This window comes from Gadus morhua, chromosome 7 (genome assembly GCF_902167405.1).
Source record: "Gadus morhua chromosome 7, gadMor3.0, whole genome shotgun sequence".
In the NCBI taxonomy this organism is placed as follows: domain Eukaryota; kingdom Metazoa; phylum Chordata; class Actinopteri; order Gadiformes; family Gadidae; genus Gadus; species Gadus morhua.
The window spans coordinates 17,996,392-18,020,903 of record NC_044054.1 but is presented as its reverse complement, the minus strand read 5'-3'; the positions used below and the strand labels follow the sequence as shown (position 1 = coordinate 18,020,903).

Genomic DNA, 24,512 nt, shown 5'->3' with positions numbered 1-24,512 from the left:
TTTTAGCATTAAGATGGAAGTGAAACAATTGAGTCACAAGCAGGGGCGTAGCCACATGGGGGTCACCCCGCTGCGCCCCGAGTATGAGAAAAGAAAAAAGAAATACTGAACGGAAACGGTCTAAAGAAAGCTGAAATATATGCACTAATAGTTTGATCTAACCTTGACTTATTATTCTTATTCAAAGTGTTATAATTTGACGTTATGAATAAATATTGCACTGAAAATAGCCCCCACCACCACCACCACCACAGTAATAATGTCCTGGCTACGCCCGTGGTTGCAAGTCTAACATGACCTGCGCTTTCCTACGAGTATAATTGCAATGGTATGACACATTCTCACCAGAAGAGGGAAGTGTTTCACCATTAGCTCAGTCGAAATGAAGATCATACAACCTATGATCCACCTGAAACGACAGGTAAATGGCATATAAGGGGAAGTCACATTTTTTGATTGAGTGGAGTATGCAGAAATATTTTAAGAAAACTTTTGAGAGCGAGAGAGGCTTGTGTCCAGTTGATGAATTACTCCAAATAAATCCCTATTCCTACTATAACAAAACAGCGGGGAGCCTTGCACATTTCTACCTGCGGTGTGTGACGACAGGTATAGACGCATGCACTCAAACACCGTCCTTGCTTAATGGTAAGCGCACGGTTCTAATCGCTCCCACTGAAAAGGTAAACACAGATTACACAGGAGAGGGAAAGGCCCTCATCGTGAGGACATGGGGTCTATAGGGCTCTAGACGACGACACAGCCTCACCAGATGCCTCTAATAGAGAGGAAAAGGATCTCATTACAGCCCGAGTCGTTTTCCGCTCAGATCTACAGAGACTCACAGGATGCATCCACAGGGTAAGGCTGGATAGCGAGGCGTCAGTCCTACCCATTATCACCCTTCATAACAATATGTAGTCATTCAGCCGTTGCTTTTATCCAAAGTGAAGGCAACGGGGACTCTTCTTTAGATGTGTCACTACTACGGTACAGGTATGGTTTGGCAATCTTGCTCAAGGACGCCTGCTGATATATAGGAAACCAGAACCCTCCAGGTGAGAGTCAAACACCCACACCTCAACACTGTCCTGGCCCCACAAGATTGTTCAAGTGTGGCTCATAGATTTGAACCGAGTCAATGTTCATCTTTGACACTTGACTTTGAGATGCAGTCAGGACATCCTCAGCTCGGACCGGAGAAAAAGTGTTGTGGGAGGACTTGTGCCACCATCGCACTCAAGAAGAGGCGCCTAAGGTCACGACCCAAATGCATAAACGACTCCTTGTAAACACACAATTTTTTTATTTCATTAAAATTGTGTGTTAAGTATAAAGTCTTCGTTCTCGATGAGCCCGTGTCCACCTCATCCTGCCCCTTGGGTTTAGTTGTGCACAGGGTTCGAGTTAGGTGGGAGCCATGGGAGCTGAGCTCCCATAGAGAGAGGTCTGGCTTCCATGAAAACAGGATATTTAAATATCGATGGAGGTCTCTGAAGATACAGCAGCATAATATTGTAATTACAAATAAAGCTGTTTTCCCTTCCACATGCAGAGTAATATTGACGTTAAGTGGGATAATAGAACGCTGGTCATTATCGGGAAAATAAGCCCAGACAGGGCGAACCGGACACCGACGCGAAACGGAGGTGTCTTCGACCTGAAGGGGCTTATTTACGACTTATTTTCAACAACACAGTGCAAGGCCGGTACGCCCTCCCCCGTCAACAACTCGGCGCAAGGCCGGTACGGTCATCTCTCTCTCTCCCCCTCATCATCATAACTCGAACCCTGGTTGTGCACCATGATGCAATTAAGTTGTTCCAAAAAGGGACCTTGTCAAGAGCTGCCCTCAGCTGGTAGCCATGGCCCGTGGACGAGGTGGAGGTATTATGGTTTACTTATTTTAAGCACATTTATATGAATATTAATTCAATCATAACCAATAGAGGGACAACAGTTTTACGCAAAATTGTAGTAAATGTGAATAGAGAAGTCGCTTTCAAATGGCGCCAGGTGGCCAGCAGAGGCCGCCCCATTTACCTCCTCTCTGATTTGATGCCAATAGACTTTAATAAGACTTAATCGGGTCGGTGGTGAAACAAAAATGAAAGGCAAGCCCTCACACGATGCGACCTTATTAGAAAGTGGTCTGACGTTGTATATTAGTCAAGTTACTTCGTTACATTTGCTGCAACAGATTTAAACTGTGCTATATTAATGTCACAATTTAAAACCGCAACCTGACGGACTTTAAGACCCGTGGCGATGACCTTACATAGCGAAAGTTGCATTCTCCTTTTTCTGTGAGAAATGTTTATTTTTTTAATCCACGTTATTGTACGACCGTTCTTCATACAGTACGGTCGTAATCCAGTGCCTCGGATGGATCCGTAGGCTATATCCAGCCGCAGGGTGTCCTCGCAGTGCCTTCATGAGCCGATAGACCAGGCAAGTAGTGCATACGGTCCAAGCTTTCCGGAAGAGAGGGTGTGAAATATGGGACAATCAGGTCGGCAGCAGAGCATACAATACACCGGTGTAGTACATCGTGGGGATGCATGTACGTGATGCGACTGTAGTGCTTTCACTGCTTGTCAGGGGCAGCTACTGTTCTATCCGTGCTCGTCTGCTTACGATAGTCATTTAGAGTGTCGGCACTGTATGTTTACGGACAGTGAACCTGGATATCCCCGAATTTCATCCCAGCGGCAGAAAAGCAGTGGACCACTTGATTGGTAAGTGAAACTTCAAACATCGTCCACCTTTACACCTGTGCACTGGTGATGTGCAGCCTAACCTTTGTTGTGGTAAAACGCAATTGGGAGACTTTCGCAGTGCAGCAGAGAGAGATAGAGCGCGCTCGCGTGCGTGTGTGCGTGTGTGTGCTTGGAGTGAGATTGTGTGTGTGTGTGTGTGTGTGTGTGTGTGTGTGTGCGCGCGCGCGTGTCCGCTCGCGTGCCCTATCCTTACAATCAGTTTTTATATTTTCATAGTGCGAAATCAGATTTACTAGTGCCTATTATCTATGACGATTTTGGTTCACAGCCACAGTAAACAGACTCGACCGCTTTTATTTGATCCCATCCCATGTCGTGTTTGTCTGTTCTGTCTAAATAGTTTTTATACACCTGTCATTATAGGCACACGTGGTCTTGAAAATTTAATTGCATGGGAAGTAAAAGAAGTACAGAATGAGGAAGTTGCAGTAATACTGCATTAGCTGTGGCCTGTTGGGCAAAACTGGCCCAGCTGCACAGGTTGGTTCATAAGTAGGACATCACATTATTCAGTAACCTCCAAATAGGGGGACATAAATTAGCAATTTCAGCAGCTGCTTAATATGGAGGTCAAGGTGGTCAACCTAGAAGTGCTAAAAACATAACTACATTGGGGTATTCCTACAAATCTATTAAGAATAGTTATCACACACACACACACGCACGCACGCACGCACGCACAAATAGATTAGTAGATTTCTGTATACGGCCAGGTCTATTCTTAAGTCCAGGGCTGTGTGTAGAGAGTCTCCTCATAATGAATGAGACAGCCTTCAGGATTCCTCTGTGCCATATCTAAGCTGTTGAGGTGCAGCTCACATTCAGCTGCTCTCGCACAAAGGTGAGACACAAAGGCAGTTGTCCCACACTCTCTCATCCTCAGCCTTGCTGAATTGAATATAGATATATGGCACAGGTAACCCCCTAACCCTGGCAACCTTAATGCCATGGTCAATATACCAAATTAAAACTGATTGAATGTTGTTTCGCTTTCTGTTCTTCAATAACCTTGCGACTTATGTAGTGCTTTGTTTTATGTCACAACAAGTTCTGTATTTATGTGTCTTGCCTGAGCAACACCATGACTTCTCCTTCTCCTGCCAACTTCCCCTTGGCTGGCTGAGGGCCGTGGAGTCCCATTTACTCCATGCTTCTTACAGAGATAATATCTGAAGAAATAACGGCACATCATACCTTCTAGCTCCAATGGGATATAAAGCTAGGTGTGTGTGTGTGTGTGTGTGTGTGTGTGTGTGTGTGTGTGTGTGTGTGTGTGTGTGTGTGTGTGTGTGTGTGTGTGTGTGTGTGTGTGTGTGTGTGTGTGTGTGTGTGTGTGTGTGCATTAGAAGCAGTAAGAAAGAGTAGTTTTAATATGCCCGTTATTATGTGCATCTGTGTGTCAGATCGCTAGTTAGATAAGATGGAGCCTTAGTGAGGAACTGAACTGTGTGTGTGTGTGTGTGTGTGTCCATCTGTCAGCCATTGACTGACAGATTGGGACTTTGCAGTGGGGGGATGTTCCATATGGCACTTCTTTGTCTTCGTTTTAATATATGCTTGATTCAATAGTTATAAGTGGAAACATCACAATGGATGTAGGGGGTCTGTGATACAGAGAGGAGAGGAGAGACTCAATGACTCATCGTGGGAGACTGACGCGCAACGCAGAGCCGGCAATACATCTGGATACTATTCTGAAATGAGGCAACACTGGGGAACACATCATGTCCTGACATGAAACCAGACATTACATGGACATGTGGTTCTCACTCAGTGTACACACCCCTCATGGCTGCATGAAATATACAGCTTAATCAGTGATTTTATTATCTAACGGTTTTACCTGCTGGATTATCATAGCCACATCACGAATGCATTTGGACCTGAATTACCTTTGGTGTAATCATCCACACACAAGGTATTCAGTTGTTGAGGGAGCTCCATGGAAGGTCCAACGCAGACAGTGTTGCCACTGTCTCCCTGCAGAGACACTTCAGCCTCTCTTCAAGCGGACCCCTTTTGAAGCAGCGCAGACTGAGTGCCGTCTGCTGAATTCTGACACCCGTCCTCCTTGAATCCGTGCCAAAGAAGCACTTTAATGAATGCTTTTTCACGGCCTTTCATGTTGACTCAATACGACGCAATGTCGCATCTGTCATGGGTCGTTCCGGGGGGTGGATGGCATCGTATCTGCCACCATCGATTCCATGATGGGACCCACGGGACTGGCTGCCTGGACACACCGGTGCTGTATAGGGAAGGCCAGCCGGCCAACGCAATCATTATTGGGTTGGTTCAAGGATCAGCCACCCAGGGGCCACCTAAGTATGACTCCCCATGCCCTCGTTTGGTATCGAAACGAGTTGTAGGGGGGAGGTGGAGGCAAGGTGCAAAGGAGGTTCTCCTGTCCTCATGTATATCTCTGTGTGTAACTCCGCTCGGCTTTAGAAACAGAGAGAAATGAGAGATGTGCTTCTTCCAATGTGCTTCTTCCAATGGCTGCACACGGCAGCTTTTGTTCCATGTCCTTTTCAAGCTTGGGTACAGAACATGTTGTGTTTACTGTGCCGCGCAGGTGGTGCCTACTTCAGCCAGAGTCCGTTTGTGTTGTTAGTGTTATCTCTGGACTAAAGGATTTGATGTGGGCTCAGCAGGCTTATAGGTGCTGGTAGTACCGTTTTGTTTAGGTGATACTAAGGTAGATCGTGTTACTGTTCAGATGAAGGGTTTGCCCTTTATTTCCTGCCAAAAAATGAATAACTGATGCCCTTTGAAAATCATTTAAATATTTACCTTTACAGTATATGTCACCACTAATTTGTAGCACAACTAACTACTCAGTGTCTGACTTGGACATTGCATAGGAGCATTGGAATGTAATTATTATGTTGGTAATAATGTTTTCTTGGTCATTGTTTAGTTATTAATCACAAACCTATTCGTCTTTATGGGGACACATTGTTATGTCTCATGTAAGTTGTTGCAATATAAATTTTTCATGCATGATGACCTATAGTAGCTGAACAGCCTCTAGCATGAGATGTGGTCGTGTCGGGACTTTTATGCTGATGTTAAATTAGCATGGCCATCACGCAGTAGCATAGTCATGCAGGCATGATGCAAAAAATTTTCACAACAATGCTATCGCGTCTTATCACACGTGCCATAAAAGGCAGTCAGGTCAGGGGGTGACTCAGTTTTTGTTTTGTTGTGCAACTCTGAAATCCGACAGTGCACCACATGATTAGAGATTAGCAGAGTATCTACCTTCAACGCAACATATTACATCTGACACATTTTTGTGTCACGCACATCTACCGTGTTCATCATCCTTATCAATATGTTGGCGTTAAAAAAACATGTTTCTTTGTGTGTTTGTATACGCATGTAAGTTTAAGCTGTCCTTGTTCTCGGGGCATAAACGTAGCCTATCATTCTCTACTTTTTTTGGGGGGGGCTTGAATTGCTATGTGCAGTGAATGTCAACTGTGATGTTAACATTCATGCATTTCCTCAATTTGTTTTTGATGAAATCATCTACAGAATGCCAAGCCGCATTATTTTACATTTCCTTTTTTACTGTTTTGAATGATTGTTTTTAGTTCACAGAGTGAAAGCTCCCACTCAGTTCTGCTCCTGGACAAGGACCTTTTGAATAACCGTATGCGGCATCCATCACAACCCAAATGAAAGTAACCCAGCGGCAACCCAGAGGGAAGGAAAGGATTGAAGCAATATCAGGACCTAAAAGAGCCCTGAGTGCACAACCAGAGAGAGACGGCTCTTCATTAGTCTTCATTAAATCCCGGTAAAAACCCCCATCTGCTCAGCAGCCTTCTTCCAAAGCAGGACCACCAAAATAGCTCAGGGGGTTTTCAGATATTTTGGGTTCACCTATGCAGTAGGCATACCTTCTCCCCAACTCAGCCTCCAGCCCTTCCCCATGCCAGGTCCAGTCCCCCTCGGCCTGCCCGTGAGCCTCTGTTGACACACATAAGCGTGTGGGTAACCTCTGAGTAGGTCGACTCAAGAAAGCACTCAGCGAGAGAACGAGGGTGCAATTCAGTTGTTGGTTTAACATCGCAGACCACTTCCCAGGATAGTGGTGGTTTCTATTCACTTATCTATGTGCGTTGTTTTCTTGGCTCTGTTTTGTTTATTTATTATTTTCAAGGCTTTCCATTCAGCCGTCATCAGAAAGAGGCAATTATCCTTGCTGTTTACTTGCAGACTATTTGCCCTATTTGGGATTCTGGCGAGGTAAAGCATTCAGGCCTTCCAAGAACATGCAAGTTTGCTTTATTTAAATCCAACAAGGACTTCATTCGTAATAAACAGCTTTTTTTAAATTGGGATAATCATGTTGATTACCTCTCCCTTTCAGAATTCCAAGGCGGGGGGGGGGGGGGGGGGGGGGGGTGTGTGTGTGTGTGTGTGTGTGTGTGTGTGTGTGTGTGTGTGTGTGTGTGTGTGTGTGTGTGTGTGTGTGTGTGTGTGTGTGTGTGTGTGTGTGTGTGTGTGTGTGTGTGTGTGTGTGTGTGAGAGAGATGAACATGAATATTTGATGCTTGCGCATGATGAGTTCCGCCGTTTGAGTGTTCTTTGTATTACTGCGGCTCTCAAGGAGCGGTTTTGTGTGTCGGCGTCGGTGGTGATGGTGATGTTCGCTCCTCGCTCCACCAACCTGTCCCTGTGGAGCAGATATCCCGAGAATCTGTCCCACAGTGTTCCAAAGCTGCTCCCCTTCTGTGGGAGTTATGGAAAACATGTAGGCCTATTAGCGTGAACATGAAGAATGAGGACATTTATAGAGACATGCTTTGCATGACAATGTGATAATAAATCCCCAGCTGTCCAACTGAGAATTATTATTTGCATTAAAGTATAGCTGAAGGTGTGTTATCAGCTGAAAACCAGTAGTACTGTTGTCTCTTCCGTTTCTTCATTGCGACGAGTCCATATCTTTTCTTTCAGTTCCCACCTCCGGGTGATGAAGGATAATTTAAATAGTGCCTGCCCCTCATTGCCTGGAGTACTTATTGAATGTGATCAAGCTTCTCCTTCTCAGGACGTAGAAATCGAGCCATTCAACCAAATGTGTTTCAAACGTTCCTTTGATGGATTGAGGAATTATTTATACTATGTCATGGTAAACGGCCAAACTCTGGATTACCCTTAAAAAAAAACATGAAAGAAAATATTATTTTTCCTCTACTTTGCTCATTCAATTTGCTTTCCGACGTTCTATGCAAAAAAATCTACTTAAATCCTCTATATAGATGCTAAAGGGTCGGTCCTCATACTTTTTCGCCCCATGTGTATATATACTGTAAATCTAATTTGTCTAGGGATATTCTGTCATATTTCAGAAAATTTTCTCGGAATACCGCTTTTCATCGTCATAGAAAAAGAGGGAATTTTTTTTCCAGTTCAACTGGAAAGTCCTACTTGATCTCGACCAAAACCCGGCATTCATCAAGCTCTTCTTCCCTCAAGAACTTGATTGGCAGGTTCAGGTAACAAGACACACACATACCCCCACCAATCTCTACACGCAACTACAGCGCATTTAACAACAACACATGGCGGTCCTGATCTCAGGAGGCGGGTGATCTTAGCTGCCCAGCTCATGGGGTGGTGATTAAGATAGGCCCTCCTTGTCAATCAACCTGGAGCAGATTGACAAGGAGGGCCTTGTCAAGAGCGATTGTTCCAAAAAATAAATTCAAGCCGCTAGAAATTCTGCAATAACCAAGCAACCATTCGGTTGTCATTCATATTATAACGATGGAAAAAGCACCAAGATAGTGGCTTGGAATGTGTTTGTCATCTTGTTCAACTCTCCTATTGGACAAGGAAACTCAAGTCACTGTTTTCCCTACTTAACAAAATTACCCAACCCCAGGATTCTCTCCCCCCTCACTTGTACACAACCTCCTTCTGCAACTCCATGATTTCCTTTTTCATCGATAAAATCAAAAACATTCACCTGCACCTTGGATCAACCCCTCATCTCAATATCTCAGCCGACTTTCACCCTTCCACACACCCATTCTCCTCCTTCCAGCTCCCTGATTTCTCAGAAATCACTGAACTCATTCGGAAATCCAAGCCATCCACCTGTCAACTTGACCCCCTACCCACACATCTGGTTAAGTCCTCCCTCCCCTCCCTAATTCCTCTCATTTCTGCAATCATCCACTCCTCTCTTACTACTGGAACTGTCCCTTCATCCTTCAAAACTGCTGCCATCACCCCAATTCTGAAAAAACCTGGTGCAGACCCCTCCAACTTCAACGACTTCCGTCCTATATCCAATCTGCCCTTCATCTCCAAAATCCTGGAAAAGACAGTTGCCTCCGCACTCCATTTTCACCTATCTCACAATTACCTTTACGAACAGTTCCAGTCCGGATTCCGCCCACTCCATAGCACTGAAACAGCACTCATCAAAAGCACCAACGACCTCCTTATGGCAGCTGATTCTGGACTACTCACCATCCTCATCCTCCTGGACCTGAGTGCAGCCTTTGATGCCATCTGTCACACCACGCTCCTCAACAGACTATCCTCCATTGGCATCACCGACACTCCGTTTGACTGGTTCACATCTTATCTTTCTGGCCATACTCAATTTGTCCAACTAAAGTCTTTTAAATCCATCCCGTCACCTCAGGTGTTCCTCGGGGTTCTGTCCTGGGGCCCCTACTCTTCATCATTTACCTCCTTCCCCTCGGCAATATCTTCCGCAAATTTGACATTAATTTCCACTGTTATGCTGATGACACCCAGCTCTACCTCTCTACTAAAGCCCTCGTCCACTCTCCCGCCCTCTTCCCTTACTGATTGCTTCTCTGAAATAAAAACCTGGTTCATCTGCAACTTCCTCAAACTCAACTGCAATAAAACAAAAGTTCTCCTCATCGGCACCAAATCAACCCAGACCAAACCTGACAGCTTTTCCATCACTACCGATAACACCTCAGTTTCCCCCTCCCCTCAGGTTAAGAGTCTGGATGTCATCCTCGACAGCACACTATCATTCCAAGCACACATCATTAACATCACCAGATCTCCCATAGCACAGCCATCCTTGTTCACACCCTGGTCACTTCCCGCATTGATTACTGTCACTCCCTCCTCTTTGGTATCCCCCTCAAGTCCATCCGTAAGCTTCAACTGGTCCAGAACTCTGCCGCTCGCATCATCACTAGAACCCCCTCCATTAATCACATCACTCCTGTCCTTCAGCAGCTTCACTGGCTTCCGGTCAAAACCTGCATCCATTTCAAGATTCTGCTCCTCACCTTCAAGGGCCTCCACAACCTCGCCCCTTCATACATTTGTGAACACCTGCACACCAACACACCCACCCGCACTCTCCGGTCCTCCTCTTCCATTCAACTCACTAGTGCACCACCCGCCCGCCTGGTCACCATGGGGTCCAGGGCATTCAGCCGATCTGCCCCCCACCTCTGGAACACCCTCCCACCTGACATCCGTAACTCTGACACTCTCTCCACTTTTAAGTCCCGTCTAAAAACACATCTTTTTAAACTGACATATTCAATCTAATTCATTGTCTCCCACCCATTTCACCCCACTTGTGTAAATTGTTTCAATGTATCTTGTTCTTGCGTTTTTTATGATTGTTGGTTTTGTTTTTTAAACACTGCCCTGTAATGTGACCTTGAGTGCTATGAAAGGCGCCCTCAAATAAAATGTATTATTATTATTATTGACATGGCTGAACATAAGGAATCTAAACCCCTATCCTATGTAATGGCTGATGCATTGGCTGGTGCTGGAAATGAATCTGAAATAACCCTGACATTCATGAAGAAGTGGTTCTGTTCTGCATCGCCCGAACATTGACCCCTTGTTTCAAGGCTCCTCCTAAAAGCCTTTCCACTTGAAGTCCTGGATTAAAACGCCAGTGTCGCCTTGGTTTTTATATAAAATATATATATACACGCACGCCCACGCTGGGGGACATCCAATGGCAGCCCTTGTAGATTAAGGCCCAGCAGACTGTGAGCGTGCGCTGGGATGAGCCTGAGCAGATGGCGTTCTGTTTAGAGTATATCTGGTTAGCGCAGACTTGTCAGCAGTTGCTAGTGGCGTTCCTGTGACTGGCGGTTTGAGATGTCGGAGCTGGGCGGTCGCCGCCGCCACTGCCGCCGCTACGGCCCGGAAAAAAACGCATGTCACATGGCGTTCTGTCATTGGTCGTAATTGCTGGCAATGTCAAATGGTTTGTGGAAAAGCGGATGGAAGTCCCTACTGAATGCCATGTTATCGTCAACAAAGTGAAGTTGTTTTTTTGGGGAATCTAATTTTATGAATAATATGATATATTTGCTTTAAAACTTGGCATTGGTCCAGTGGATGGAGCTCGACAATTTGAGAGCCCAGAGAACAACTTTAGGAGGGTGACGGTGTCAATGCTTGACTCATGTAAAAGAGGTGGATATCCGCGGGGCTGGATTTAATGAATCTCTTTACCAATTCTATGGCCTTCTCCCTAACGAAACAGCTAGCAATCAGACCGAGCCTGGAAGAGATGGATGATGAAACACCCGAGAAAAGGTGTAACGGCTCCTGCTGTTGTGGATGTTATGTGCATGAATGCCTTCGCTTTTAGCCAGAAACCTCTCTCCGCTACTCGGGTATTTCAATTGCAACTCCAGAGACAAAAGCAGAGCTCTCTCATTCGCTCCGGCGCCGTCTACACTTATTTTCTGCCGCAAAGTACAGAGACAGCGCAAGATACATACAGATGGAGAGAAAGAGAGAAATAAAATTGAATTTAACATTGAAAAAAATACGGATAGAGTGACAGAGAGAGAGAGAGAGAGAGAGAGAGAGAGAGAGAGAGAGAGAGAGAGAGAGAGAGAGAGAGAGAGAGAGAGAGAGAGAGAGAGAGAGAGAGAGAGAGAGAGAGAGAGAGAGAGAGAGAGAGAGAGAGAGAGAGAGAGAGAGAGAGAGAGAGAGAGAGAGAGAGGGGCAGCCCAGTGCAGCCTCTGCTTTAACAATTAATTTAAGACGAGGTGAATGGAAAATAAAATATTTAAAAAATAATAAAGAAGAGGTGGATGATGGCTAAAGGGGTCTCTTGAATTGATACATCGCCACAATGGGTGCTCTTGAAACATTTGTTGTTTTCACAGCTGTATGTTAGTAGGCAGTGGGGCAGCGCTGTCGCTTGGATTCGGCCCAGCCGCCGTCTCAAAGCACTTATTCAATCAAACATGTCGCTGGATGAGTGTGCACTGGACATTACAGTCAGAAAAAATAAGGCGAGAGAGCGACTGAGTCCGTAAGTAGCTAGTTGTCCATTCTGTTTCAACTTTATAATACCCATTTTTACACTCATGAAAATGACCCCAGGCTATAAAGCACATTTTTAACAGACCAGGCCAGAGATTGTAATCAGTTGGATGTTAACACGAAATATAGATGTGTGCTGCATAAAAAAATTGCACATTTATAAATATAACATTTACTATGAAATCTGTTCATGCATTGATCAGATGCTTGATGGTCTTTGTCCGCCTACCCAACAACTAAAATCATCGTTATGTCCTCCTTTGCTCATTTGTAAACAGGTCTACCAATAGAAACGTGTCTATCTGTGTTTCCATACAATCTGCAGCAGTCCTCTTAGCAGAGGGGCGGTGGTGTCTGTAAAGGTGGACAGATTGAGATGAGTCAGGCTTAACCAGTGCTGTTGTTGATACGAGAAGACGGCTGAGAAGAGATTGAGTTTTCCGGCTGACCTTTTGTCAAGCCCAGAGCGCAACGGGAGTCAGAGAGGCGTCCCTCCCTGAGTGTGTGTGATGTGTCGCACAACACACACACACACGCACGGCAAACACACACACACACACACACACACACACACACACACACACACACACACACACACACACACACACACACACACACACACACACACACACACACACACACACACACACACTTAATTCAGCACTGCCTCTGGTTACTACAGTTCTGCCTCTAGTTACTACAGTTCTGCCTCTACTTACTACAGTTCTGCATCTAGTTACTACAGTTCTGCCTCTAGTTACTACAGTTCTGCCTCTAGTTACTACAGTTCTGCCTCTAGTTACTACAGTTCTGCCTCTAGTTGCTACAGTTCTGCCTCTAGTTACTACAGTTCTGCCTCTAGTTACTACAGTTCTGCCTGTAGTTAATACAGCACTGCCTCTAGTTACTACAGCTCTGCCTCTAGTTACTACAGTTCTGCCTCTAGTTACTACAGCTCTGCCTGTAGTTAATACAGCACTGCCTCTGGTTACTACAACTCTGCCTCTAGTTACTACAGTTCTGCCTCTAGTTACTACAGTTCTGCCTCTAGTTACTACAGTTCTGCCTCTAGTTACTACAGTTCTGCCTCTAGTTACTACAGTTCTGCCTCTAGTTACTACAGCTCTGCCTGTAGTCAATACAGCACTGCCTCTGGTTACTACCGTTCTGCTTCTGGTTCTGTTCTTTGGGCCATTGAGTCTGGCATCACATTGATGAGCCATATTCACTCCCTCATTAAACCTCTCTGTCTCTGCTCCAGGCTGATCCAGTTTTTTTCCTTTGTGTGAGGAGGACAGACATGTGTGCGCTACTAATGGTGTACACAGACTTACTGGGTCATTGTTTGTGAGGAAATATTAGGTAATTTTAGTAATAATTACATTAACATAAAACCATTAGAGATATTGTCTATGGATCGGATGATGCATCGATTTTCTGGAGCACTGTTGATTTGATTTATAAGTAGATTATTTCCTTCATTATAGCGTAATTTATTCGTGAAGGCCTACTCGTCTACCGTGTGTGTGACAATTCTGCCACTAGCCTTATTTGTTGATTCATACCTGGTTCCCTTCAATTACGATTCTCTTTGTTTTTGTCATCTGTACCAAGATTTTTTTAGGAAATGTTTTCATCTGGAAGCGATTTCAAAAGTAGAATTATACAGACTTCATACCTAGTCAATTGGATGACCTGAATCCCAGGAGCAGATTCTGTACACCAGGTCGGTGGACGTGCTAAGTGTGTGTCAAGGGGCTCTGATGGACCGGGGACAGAGCGAGACGGCGGTGATCAGGCTTACCTGCCTGCTCCTGGGGGACCCATCGGAGGGTGGAAATGAAGGACTGGGGTGGTGGTGGTGGTGGTTGGGGTTGGTGGTGGGTGGTGGTGGTGGTTCACGGAAACCCATTCCACACGGGGGCTCTGCAATCTCCCCCGGCGACAGGATTATATGGCACAGGTACACCTTCCCCCACCTCCCTCTCCCTCTCCTCTGTATAGCGTGACGTGACACTACTGCTGTGAATGGAGCAGCACTGGATGTACAGGACGGTTTGGAGGAGCCGAAACAAAGCAGATTTTTGTGTAAGAGGTGGTGCTGCAGGACACTGGGTGGAGGTGTGTGTGTGTGTGTGTGTGTGTGTGTGTGTGCACGCCCGCGGAGTCCTTAGCTCCGCCCCCTAGGCGGAACAATTCCCGGAATTGTCGCCTGACTCAAAGAAGAGAGCAGGTGTGCCTCTTGGCTGCCTGTCTGCCTGCCTGTCTGCCTGCGTGTCGGTCTGTCTGCCTGCCTTGAGGCTGGACTCCTGGAGCTCCGTCCTCCTCAGTAGGTCTTCCACCCGGGCTTTGTGCTTCTTGGGGAGGCAGTAGGGGAGGGAAGTCCTTCAAGCGTCCAGCAGTCATGGCAGAGCTTCAGCCCCGGTCGGAGAGTAAGTAAAGAGGAGTGGTAAAACTGGGCAGGAGGTTGCATCGCTGAGGAACAGTATCCTGTGTAATCTGGTATTTAGAGTATTTATATCTCAAGGTTTAGAAGTTCCTTCTGTTCCTTCTGAGTGTGAATGCGCGTGTGTGCCAGTCCTATTCAGGTTCATGTGAAGCCAGAGGAGCGTTTAACAGTCTCAGGGATGAGGGTGACCGGTGTATCACCTCCATTGGCCGGATTATCCATGGGATTGAATTAAAGGGGCAGAGGGATTAGAGCTACAGGTGACCATCCCGGTGGCGGTAATTCCCCTGCCAGCTACACCAATGGGACGTGATATAACTACCTTTTTCATTTGAATTTTCTCACCAGCATCCATAGATGCATCATTAAGAGGTGGACAATTTCCAATAATATATTGGTTGAAAAATACTAATGATTGCATTTTTTGGATGTTTCGTTTTTGTTTGATAATCCAGAACATTGAATCGATCATTAATATCTCATGACTCTATCAAGACTTTAATTCTGAAATTTCCTGGCCTGGCCTTTGAACGATCACCCATTGCATCGCGAATCCCCACAGGGTTATTATTTGCAAACCTGATCCAATGGTTTCCACAATGGTTAGTGTCAAAGCTGTTTGTCGCTATGGTACTGAGTTTGTCTTTCCCTTATTTGCTTTAGATTTGCGTACCCGTTTAGCAGCTAGGTCGGTGTTGTCGGTATCTCCCTACTGTAAACTGTAAATATTTGAACACCTTCAGTTAAGTGTCCAGGATTATAGTTTTAGAGGTGACAACAGGACACATTAGGATGTCCCCTGCCGTGCGATCAACGCGAGCTCTGATCATCGGCTCTGGAACAGAGCTCTCGTCGATATGTACTGTGTTGATCACATCGGCTCTGGCCTCCTTAATGTCACCCACGCTGCTAATCAAACGCCTACACCGTCACACATCACACGAGGCACTGCGGCCCCCCCTGCATTTCCTTTCAAGAGGAAGAGGCTAGAACGGATCTTGAGACGGCAGTAACCTTGAAATTCAAGGTTTTTCCCACGTACAACTGCCCACCCTCTCGCAAAATCGATTTCCTCCGGCCTACGTTTTGTTCCCGACGTAAAACGTTAACCGCTTCCTCCCCGGTGTGCACGGAAAGAAGAAAACAAAACATGTTTGTCAAGAGAAGCGACAGCCCACATATTTTCTGGCAGAAGACCCGCAAAATGCCCGACCTTGGTGCCGACTCTCATCTCTTCTTCTTCCTTCTCTCCCAACTCAAGTCATGAGTCATTTAATCACTTGGGCGAGGTCGCAGCCGGGTTTTGTTCCAGACAGCTGCAGGGAATAAAGGCTGGCAAACGTTGATAACTTGAATTCATCGCTGGAAGAGACTTTATTTCCCTGTGCTTTTCTAAAGGTAACAAGAAATGACCCAATTCGATGTTTTTGTTCCAGAAGCAATCATTTCTCTGCATTTAAAAAGAATGGCCCCTTTATTGAATCTGCCAGCTTAATTAAGGGGAAAGCTTGCCTATTCTTTTAGTATGATTGATTTGGCTTCCTGCTTTTCATCAGTGTTGTGCACAAGCTGTGTTTATATTTTAATACCCAAATTGATGTCCCTCTTGTTTGAGGTGATCTTCTGATTGAACAAATGTTGCAATATAATTCTGATAAACCTGCTTTCAGAACTCTTTCTGCTCCTGCAACTACTAGTAATATGACAGATGGATCGATAAAGCTTTTAACATATACTTCGGTGTACGGCCGTTGAGCTTTATTTATATTATTCATACCGCTGTTCAAATCGTCTAATATTTTGATATAATAGGCCTTGCGGTTCCTTCAGAGTGGAATCGTGTTAGCGTAACATAGCATTCTGAATGGCAAGCACAGTTGTTAAGCCGCGTCATGTTATTCTTCCGTGGACCTTGACCAGGGAAGATGTAATTTGTCAACCGTATGGAGTTATGTGTCAAAGTGTGAAAGTCTGATACATGCTCAGTGCGCAGTCTACAATCGATATAGTGTGATCTGTGATGACAGGGCCGTTATTTATGTGTGACCGGTTTGAAGCGGGGCTGAATACTGCTGCGAAGAAAAAAATATTTTTATAACAGCAAAGGATGTTTTCTACTATCGGAGGAAACAAATGGTCATGTTTACTGGCCAAAGTTTTAAGACATCCATCATGAATTATGATGTACATGTATTTACCTGTATGCCAATTGTGGCACCCATTGCACTCCTGACCATCCCTGGAAGAAGGGATCCCCTACACTGCGTTTCTTCTCAAGATTTCTTCCTTGCTGATTCAAGGGAGTTTTTTCTTGCCCGTGTGGGGGCATGGGTAAAGGGGGGTGTCACAAATATTTGGCCTGTTAAAGCCCTTTGAGACTGTAATGGTGATTAAGGGCTATATAAATAAAATTGAATTGAATTGAATAAAATACCTTCTCGCTCCGTTGCCTTCAAATAAAATACCTTTCTCAGGATGAACTCGTTTATATTGATCGGTCAAATCACTAATTTGAGCAGTGGAGCGTTGAGGTGTGTGTGTGTGTGGGTGTGCGTGTGCGTGTGTGTGCATCAAGTCGAATGACTCCATCAGACAATGGGGGGTAGCCATGGCCAACTATGAGTGTTGCATTACACATTCTACTCTGATCAAGACTAGCAAGTGGTTAAATTCAAGACTAAAGAAGCAACACATTACTGTAATCTGTCTGCCTCTCTCATGCACACACACACACACACACACGCACATGCACAACCACACACACACACTCACGCCCCAGATGATGTTAGTATGATTATTTACAGCCGTACAGCCGTGATCCAGCCGTGATCTCCAGTACCATCAGCACCCCTCCCCCAGGGGGGGGCATATGGGCATAAGTCATTGTGTGTGTGTCTGTGTGCATGTGTTTTATGCATCCTGTTACATTAACATATTCATTAAGCAGGCAGAGACAGCTTCATGCATCTTCGTCTGTATGGTGTTTATATCGACACGGGGGATGGCTTTAGTGCCAGTCTGCTCATATGTCAAACTGTTGCGTTGTTCTGTGTGTCTGCCTACCCTTTTTGTTCCAATTGATATCAAACAAAGGCTGCACATTTTGGAAAAATACCTAATTTAACCATTATGGACCCACTGCCAACAAAATTAGGGGTTGCTTTTATGTTGTAATACCTGGCAGGGCGTGTTTTTGACCACAACTTCTTTCAGGGAAAAGCCTGAGCAAGTGGCCCATTTACCTCTGGTCTCCTGAGACGGATGGCTTTGGCTGCAGTTAAACAACATGCGCTGCTCGGATCTCCGTGTGTATCGTTGTTATCATTTCCCATCCATCCCATCCCTCCAGCGCCACCACCCTCACCCCCACCTCCCGGACTCTACTTCTATACACCACCCCCCCCCCCCCCCCCCCCCCCGGTATGTCGCCACTTATCTGCATCCCTTTTGTTTTTGGGAATGTGTGGAAGGCTACCTAGGCCGGCCAGCCGGGCCACAGAGGGCTTTGATACACTCCTCCCACCCACGCACTTACGAGCCCAGCTGCTGCCGCCACCGGCTGCGGAGAGAGATATTCACGGGAGATAAAAGGAGGAATCCGCGATAAATAAAAAGGCGCAATAAACAAATCGCGGTAAACGCATGAATCAAGTGGCGAGCTGTTACAATCAAGCTCTTACGTGTGTCGCTGCGTGTGTGTGTGTGTGTGTGTGTGTGTGTGTGTGTGTGTGTGTGCATACACACGAGTACACACACACACACTGGTATGCATACATTGACAAACACCAAACACAGAACACATGGGTACACACATGGGCACACATGGGCACACATAAACTGCAATACATTGATGGATATATCATGGACACACACACACACACACACACACACACACACACACACACACACACACACACACACACACACACCAACAAACAGGTATACAAACAGAGGAGTGCACACATACACAGGCACAAATGCTTTCACAGTCACACGTACGCCCCTGCACACACACACACACACAAACGGGTAACACGGGAGCACACACACATACACAGGCACAAATGCTTTCACAGACACACTCACACATGTGTGAATGTACACATACACACAACTAAAAAAAGGAGGCTAATATCACAACCACCTTGCGTGTATGCTTGTATAGCGCGTGTGTTTGTGTGAGTGTGTGTGTGTGTATGTCTGCCTGTCAATTTGTACGTCTGTTCACGGTAACACATTTAGAAGGTGATACACACAGGGCCTCAGAGGCATGGAGAAGAATGAACCCTGCAGGGACCAGAGATGGTTTCATTACCCTGGCTTTGGTCTTTGGTCTGGCGAGGGATACTTTACCCAGCAGCCGGATGGAGGATTCATCCGCCGCCTCCTTGTCTATCTGACCTAACTCTACGATTACTGTGGTGTTGGGACATACAGGTCCGAACTAGGGTTAGGGCTAGGGTTAGGGTTATAAGAAAGAGTAGAAAGAATTGTTGGAACTTGCTTTAGGCTAATCCATTTGTAAAACAAGCTATACCGAGTGGTTTTGAAAGGACATAAAAAAAAAAAGAAAGACAATCATTGAGAAGCACCTTGATCTATAGGTATGTAACGCTGCTATTAGTTATAGCGGCCATTGGTCAGAGCCCGGCGAGAGGCGATGAGACCATAACCCGTGTGTCTGTGTCGTCTTGTGTTCCAGTCTCCCCTAGGCACTAGGCGCCTCCACCCCCAGGGAAGGCCCCCGCCCACGTTGATGCTGCTGGGCTGCCCTCCCCTAGGCTCTCCCCTCCGCCTCCTCCCTCTCGCCTCTCCCCCTCCTCACCCGATCCTCCTCCTCCTCCCCCTCCCCCTCCTCTCCCCGTCGTCAAAGCGATGAGCGGCGACCCGGGGTGCGGCCGGCGGGCCAGTGATCCCGCCCCCCTCTGCGACTCGGCGGACGAGCGCACCGGCGAACTCGCCGATGTCATGGCGGCGCTGATGGCGTGCGACCCGCCCCCGCCGTCGACGACGCCCGGCGCCAACGGCCTGAAGAACGGAGCGGCGGCGTCGGCGGCGGCTAGGAGGAAGGGCCAGGGCCCCCCACCCAGACCCCAGCTGACGGGCAGGAAGCTGTCGCTGCAGGAGCGGGGGATGCACCAGGGGGGGGCCGGCCACGCCGCCTCCCACCGCGCGGCCCCCCGCCGGCCCACCGTGGAGTCCAAGCGCGTGTCCATCTCTGACGCCCAGGTGAGGTTCACCACCGTTACCAAGGTGACGTTAGTAAACGTTACCCAGATGAGGTTCATGACTGTTACCAAGGTGACGTTAGCCATCGATATCCAGGTAAGGTTTATGACTGTTACCGAGGTGATGATAATTTTCGTTACCCAGGTGATAATCGTTACGCAGATGAGCCTAGCGATCGTTACCAAGGCGGGGCTAGTGAGCGTTGCCAAGGTGAGGCTACTGATCGTTACCCAGGCGATGGTAATATCCATTACCCAAGTGAGGCTTACCCAGGTGAGGTTAATCATCACAACCCTGGTGAGGCTAGTAATCGTTACCAAGGGGAGGCTTGTATTCGTTACCCGGAGGAGGTAATAATCGTTTCTTGTTAATAATCATTAAGGACATGGAGTGTAGGAGGATATTGACTTTGTCTTATAACATGTTCTTATAATATGATGAAAATAGCCCCTTCAAATAGTCAAGAGAGAGAGCGAGAAAGAGAGATGCGAGGGTGAGTGAGAGAGAAAGCGCTATCAATTAACTTTACTTGATAGCTCAAATGTACTTTATCGTGATCACCCTCGGTTGGTCTGTTTAGATCAGGCCATTGACCAGGGACTGCGTGTTCTGGTCATTTCCCCCCTCAGATAGTTTTTATCTCAAGGATATTAAAATACTGTTAGATTAGAGCGGCACATTAATGCGACTCGGGATGTGCTTAAGCAGGCATCACTTAATGAATCAGGGTTGGCTAATCCTTGTGTGTGTGTGTGTGTGTGTGTGTGTGTGTGTGTGTGTGTGTGTGTGTGTGTGTGTGTGTGTGTGTGTGTGTGTGTGTGTGTGTGTGTGTGTGTGTGTGTTCAACTGTGCACCCTCACGTGCGCATGCGTGTCTCTGCGACTCCTGTGAGCATGCGCATGCGTGCGCGTGAACACCCACTTGCTAGCGTGTAAGCGTAGTAAACTCTCAGGCTCAACATGAGTGATCCTAAAGAGTCAATCCTATAACCTAATAGATTTAAAGATGATGAATCAAGCACGGCCATACACGATAAACATCCCATCACATTATACGCAGCGCTGGTCCACATGCGTCAGATGCAGCCTCTCCTGCTGTCTTTGCGGCACAACGACTGCAGAAACCCTGGCTCGGCCGGTGAGCCTGCCGTGACCTCCGCCGACCCCTTACCGCAACGCGCTGCCAGGTCCGTCACAGACACGGCGCCAACCGACTGCCGCGGCGCCACGCTAACAGTGCCTCACTGCTCAGAGACCTGGGGAGACAGCTCTGCCCTGAGATCCTCTGGGGCTGAGAGAGAGAGAGAGAGAGAGAGAGAGAGAGAGAGGGAGAGAGAGAGAGAGAGAGAGAGGGAGAGAGCTCTGACAGGCGCATAAAGACCGGTCGAGGAGGAACTAGAAGTGGAGAAAAACTAGCCTTGCGGGAGTGCCGCTCAGCTGTGAAATGGCAGTTTGCTTCTCTTTCGTCTCGGTTCCTCCCGGGTCGAAACTGAATTTCACTCGGCGCAAATCCTATTTGGCTCCCGGCTCCTGTGTTTCCTGAAGAAAATGCAATTTGACGAGTGAGCCGTAGGGGAACACAACCAAATGTTGTCTGACCACGCCGTAAAAGAGGGTTACAGCCCTGAGACCATGACGACCCCTAAAGAGGCGCTGTGAGACAGCGTTATAGATTCACATGGTCAGGGAGCAGGCTCTCTCACTCTCTCTCACTCCCTCTCACTCTCTCACTCTTTCCCTCTCTCACTCTTTCCCCCTCCCTCAATATTCAAAGGGCTGGAAAAATTGCTCTAACATTGCCAAAGCAGACCATTTCAGATACAATAAGATAAGCTTAAGATACAATAGGGTACCACATAGGATACGAAATAATAATAGTTTACATTTATTTTTGTAATAAGGAAATTGTCCAAAAATACAATACAATATAATACAATACAAATTCAGATCCATTCATCCATCTCTTTCTGTGTGTGTGTCTGTCCACACATCTATAATCTCCCTTCCTTTGTCAAACGTACTCCTCCTCCTCTCGGCATGAATGTAAGTCCGTGTGGGAGGATAGGATGAGCATCAAAACAGCCATTCATCGATGTGTGTGCGGTGAGGATTATGAAATATAATAACTGACCATGTGGATCAGTGGTTTCAAATCAGTCTTCTTTGACCTGTTTGACCCAATCTCCTACAGCCCTCCATTCCTCTATCTTTATAGGGATTCATCTATATTGACTCAGTTGTTAATCCCTGGTGGTTGTCTAACAAAACAATACCCAAACAAAATGTACAGATTTTGAAATCAGTGATATTATTATCCAGTGTTGGAAATGCATGCACTATAGACACCAGTATATGCCACCACCATTAATACCCTGCGCCATCCTCATCTATTTCTTAATATCAACAGTCACATAGAAATTTGAAGTAAGATCTTCTGATTAATCGTGTCATGAAAATCATGCATCCAGAAAAGGGTGTGTGTGACATTACCGAGTTTCAGAAGAGAAATTGAGGAGGCGAAGGGAGGTAGAGGTGTGTGTGTGTGTGTGTGTGTGTGTGTGTGTGTGTGTGTGTGTGTGTGTGTGTGTGTGTGTGTGTGTGTGTGTGTGTGTGTGTGTGTGTGTGTGTGTGTGTGTGTGTGTGTGTGTGTGTTGGGGTCAGGCTGTCCTTGGGTGGAGCCAGAGGGGAGGAGTCATCCATCTGTCTCCATGCTGTGGTCAATCTGGAGATTTATTAAGGCCCCAGAAAACCATTTTTCCATTCCTTGCCAAATATGCTGTATGTGTGTATGTATGTATGTGTGTGTGTGGGTGTGGGTTGTGTAGTGCACACAATATATGTTGTGTGTGTGCGTGCACGCAGACAGCCTATCGCTAAATTGTTTGTGTGTGAGTGTGTTTGTGTGTGTGTGTGTGTGTGTCTGTGCACTTGTAGCTGGAGGATTGTCTGTGTGTGTGTGTATGTGTGTGCACTTGTAGCTGGAGGATTGTCTGTGTGTGTGTGTGTGTGTGTGCGTGTGTGTGTGGGGGGGGGGTTGTGTAGTGCACATAATATATGTTGTGTGTGTGCGTGCACACAGACAGCCTATGGCTAAATTGTTTTAATGTGAGTGAATGTGTGTGTGTGTGTGTGTGTGTGTGTACACTTGTAGCTGGAGGATTGTGTGTGTGTGTGTGTGTGTGTGTGTGCACTTGTAGCTGAAGGATTGTGTGTGTGTGTGTGTGTGTGTGTGTGTGTGTCCGTCCTCGAGGCTGGCCGCTAGCCGATGTGGCACTCATCCATCAGGCTTGACAGAGTATTAGCGGCAGCGCTAAGTTAACAAGACAGTACTCTGGACCTCCAGCACCCCTTCCTCTCTGCTCTTTCCTTTTATTCTCGTATCTCCTCTTCTTCATTTCTCCTCACATTTTATCTCTTTTTCTCTTTTCCCCACCAAGTCTCTTTGTCTTGGTCCCTCCCTCCTTCCCTCCCTCCCTCCCTCCCTCCCTCCCTTCCTCCCTCCTTCACCAACTCATCTATCCCAGTCCCCCTTCCCTCTCACTCTCGGCACCCCCCTGGACTCCCTCCAGGACACCAGCTAAATCTCTCTTTCGTTCTTTCGTTCTTTCCTTCTTCTTTCTTTCCTTCTTCTTTCTTTCCTTCTTTCCTTCTTTCCTTCTTTCTTTCGTTCTTTCGTTCTTCTTTCTTTCTTTCTTTCTTTCTTTCTTTCTTTCTTTCTTTCTTTCTTTCTTTCTTTCTTTCTTTCTTTCTTTCTTTCTTTCTTTCTTTCTTTCCTACACACTGTTCCTTCCTCCCGCCTGTGTGCACGCCCCCGTCCGTTTATTCCGAGCAGTTATTCTCCTGAACTTCCCTTGGCTGACGAGCCCCGGTCTGCAGCATCAGGGAAGAGGACTCGTTCACGACGCGCAGACGTTGCCTTGCGTAATCTCCTCGCTCTTCTATCGAGCGGCACTGTCACGGTCAACCTCCACCTGCTGCATCCCACGTCTCTTAGATAATATGTGTGTGTTTGTGTGTCTCTAGACTCATCCACACTTTTAGTGCTGGTGCGTTGGAGTGTGAAGGAGGTGCACGGGGGAATTTCAGACAGCCCCCGCCAATGAGTATCTCGAATCGCACTGCCTTTATTGGTAGTTAAGCTCGGGCAATATCCTGGTCTGCCATATCTCTAATATAGAAGGACCAGCGTATTGGTAGGGCTTCAATGATGGGGTTTGATCTTTTTGTAGTCAAGAATTTAATTAAGAATGCCAATAGAAAATTGTACAGGAGGTGAGAAATTAATGAAGGAGAAAATCAGGAGTCGTTCTTTGAAATAACGTCACATTCTACTATTAATAATACATTTAGTTTAGAGGCGCCTTTCAAGGCACCCAAGGTCACCTTACAGAGCATAAAGTCATCATAAATCATTTAAAAAAAAGACATTGTGGAAAAAAACAAAAACAAAAAAAAAACAAGACAAAACAAACAAACAATCAAGACAGTGATCAGTTAGACGTTGTGTGCGAGTTTGAACAGGTGAGTTTTGAGTTGTGACTTGAAGGTTGTAATGGTGTCTGATTGTTTTATGTGTGGGGGGAGGGAGTTCCAGAGCCTGGGTGCTGAATGACCGGGCACCCATTGTAATGAGTCGTGATGTGGGGATATATAGTAGTCCAGCAGAGGTTGAGCGGAGGGAGCGGGAGGGAGTGTATTCTTGGAGGAGGTCACAGAGATAACTGG

General features: G+C 46.4%; 1 protein-coding gene across 3 annotated transcripts in view; it reads left to right on the top strand.

The window, feature by feature from the left end:
- Positions 1 to 2,272: 2,272 nt before the first annotated feature.
- Positions 2,273 to 24,512, top strand: part of camkk1a (calcium/calmodulin-dependent protein kinase kinase 1, alpha a) — a 48,543-nt gene continuing 26,303 nt past the window's right edge. Inside the window, exons 1-2 of one of the 3 annotated variants that reach the window (XM_030361399.1) lie at positions 2,273 to 2,738; positions 19,262 to 19,788. In XM_030361399.1, coding sequence (XP_030217259.1) covers positions 19,435 to 19,788 — 354 coding nt within the window. In that variant the 5' untranslated portion in view covers positions 2,273 to 2,738; positions 19,262 to 19,434. Of the gene's footprint in view, positions 2,739 to 14,017; positions 14,543 to 19,261; positions 19,789 to 24,512 lie in introns of those variants that run through there. The other 2 variants (XM_030361401.1, XM_030361400.1) reach the window with 2 other exon arrangements.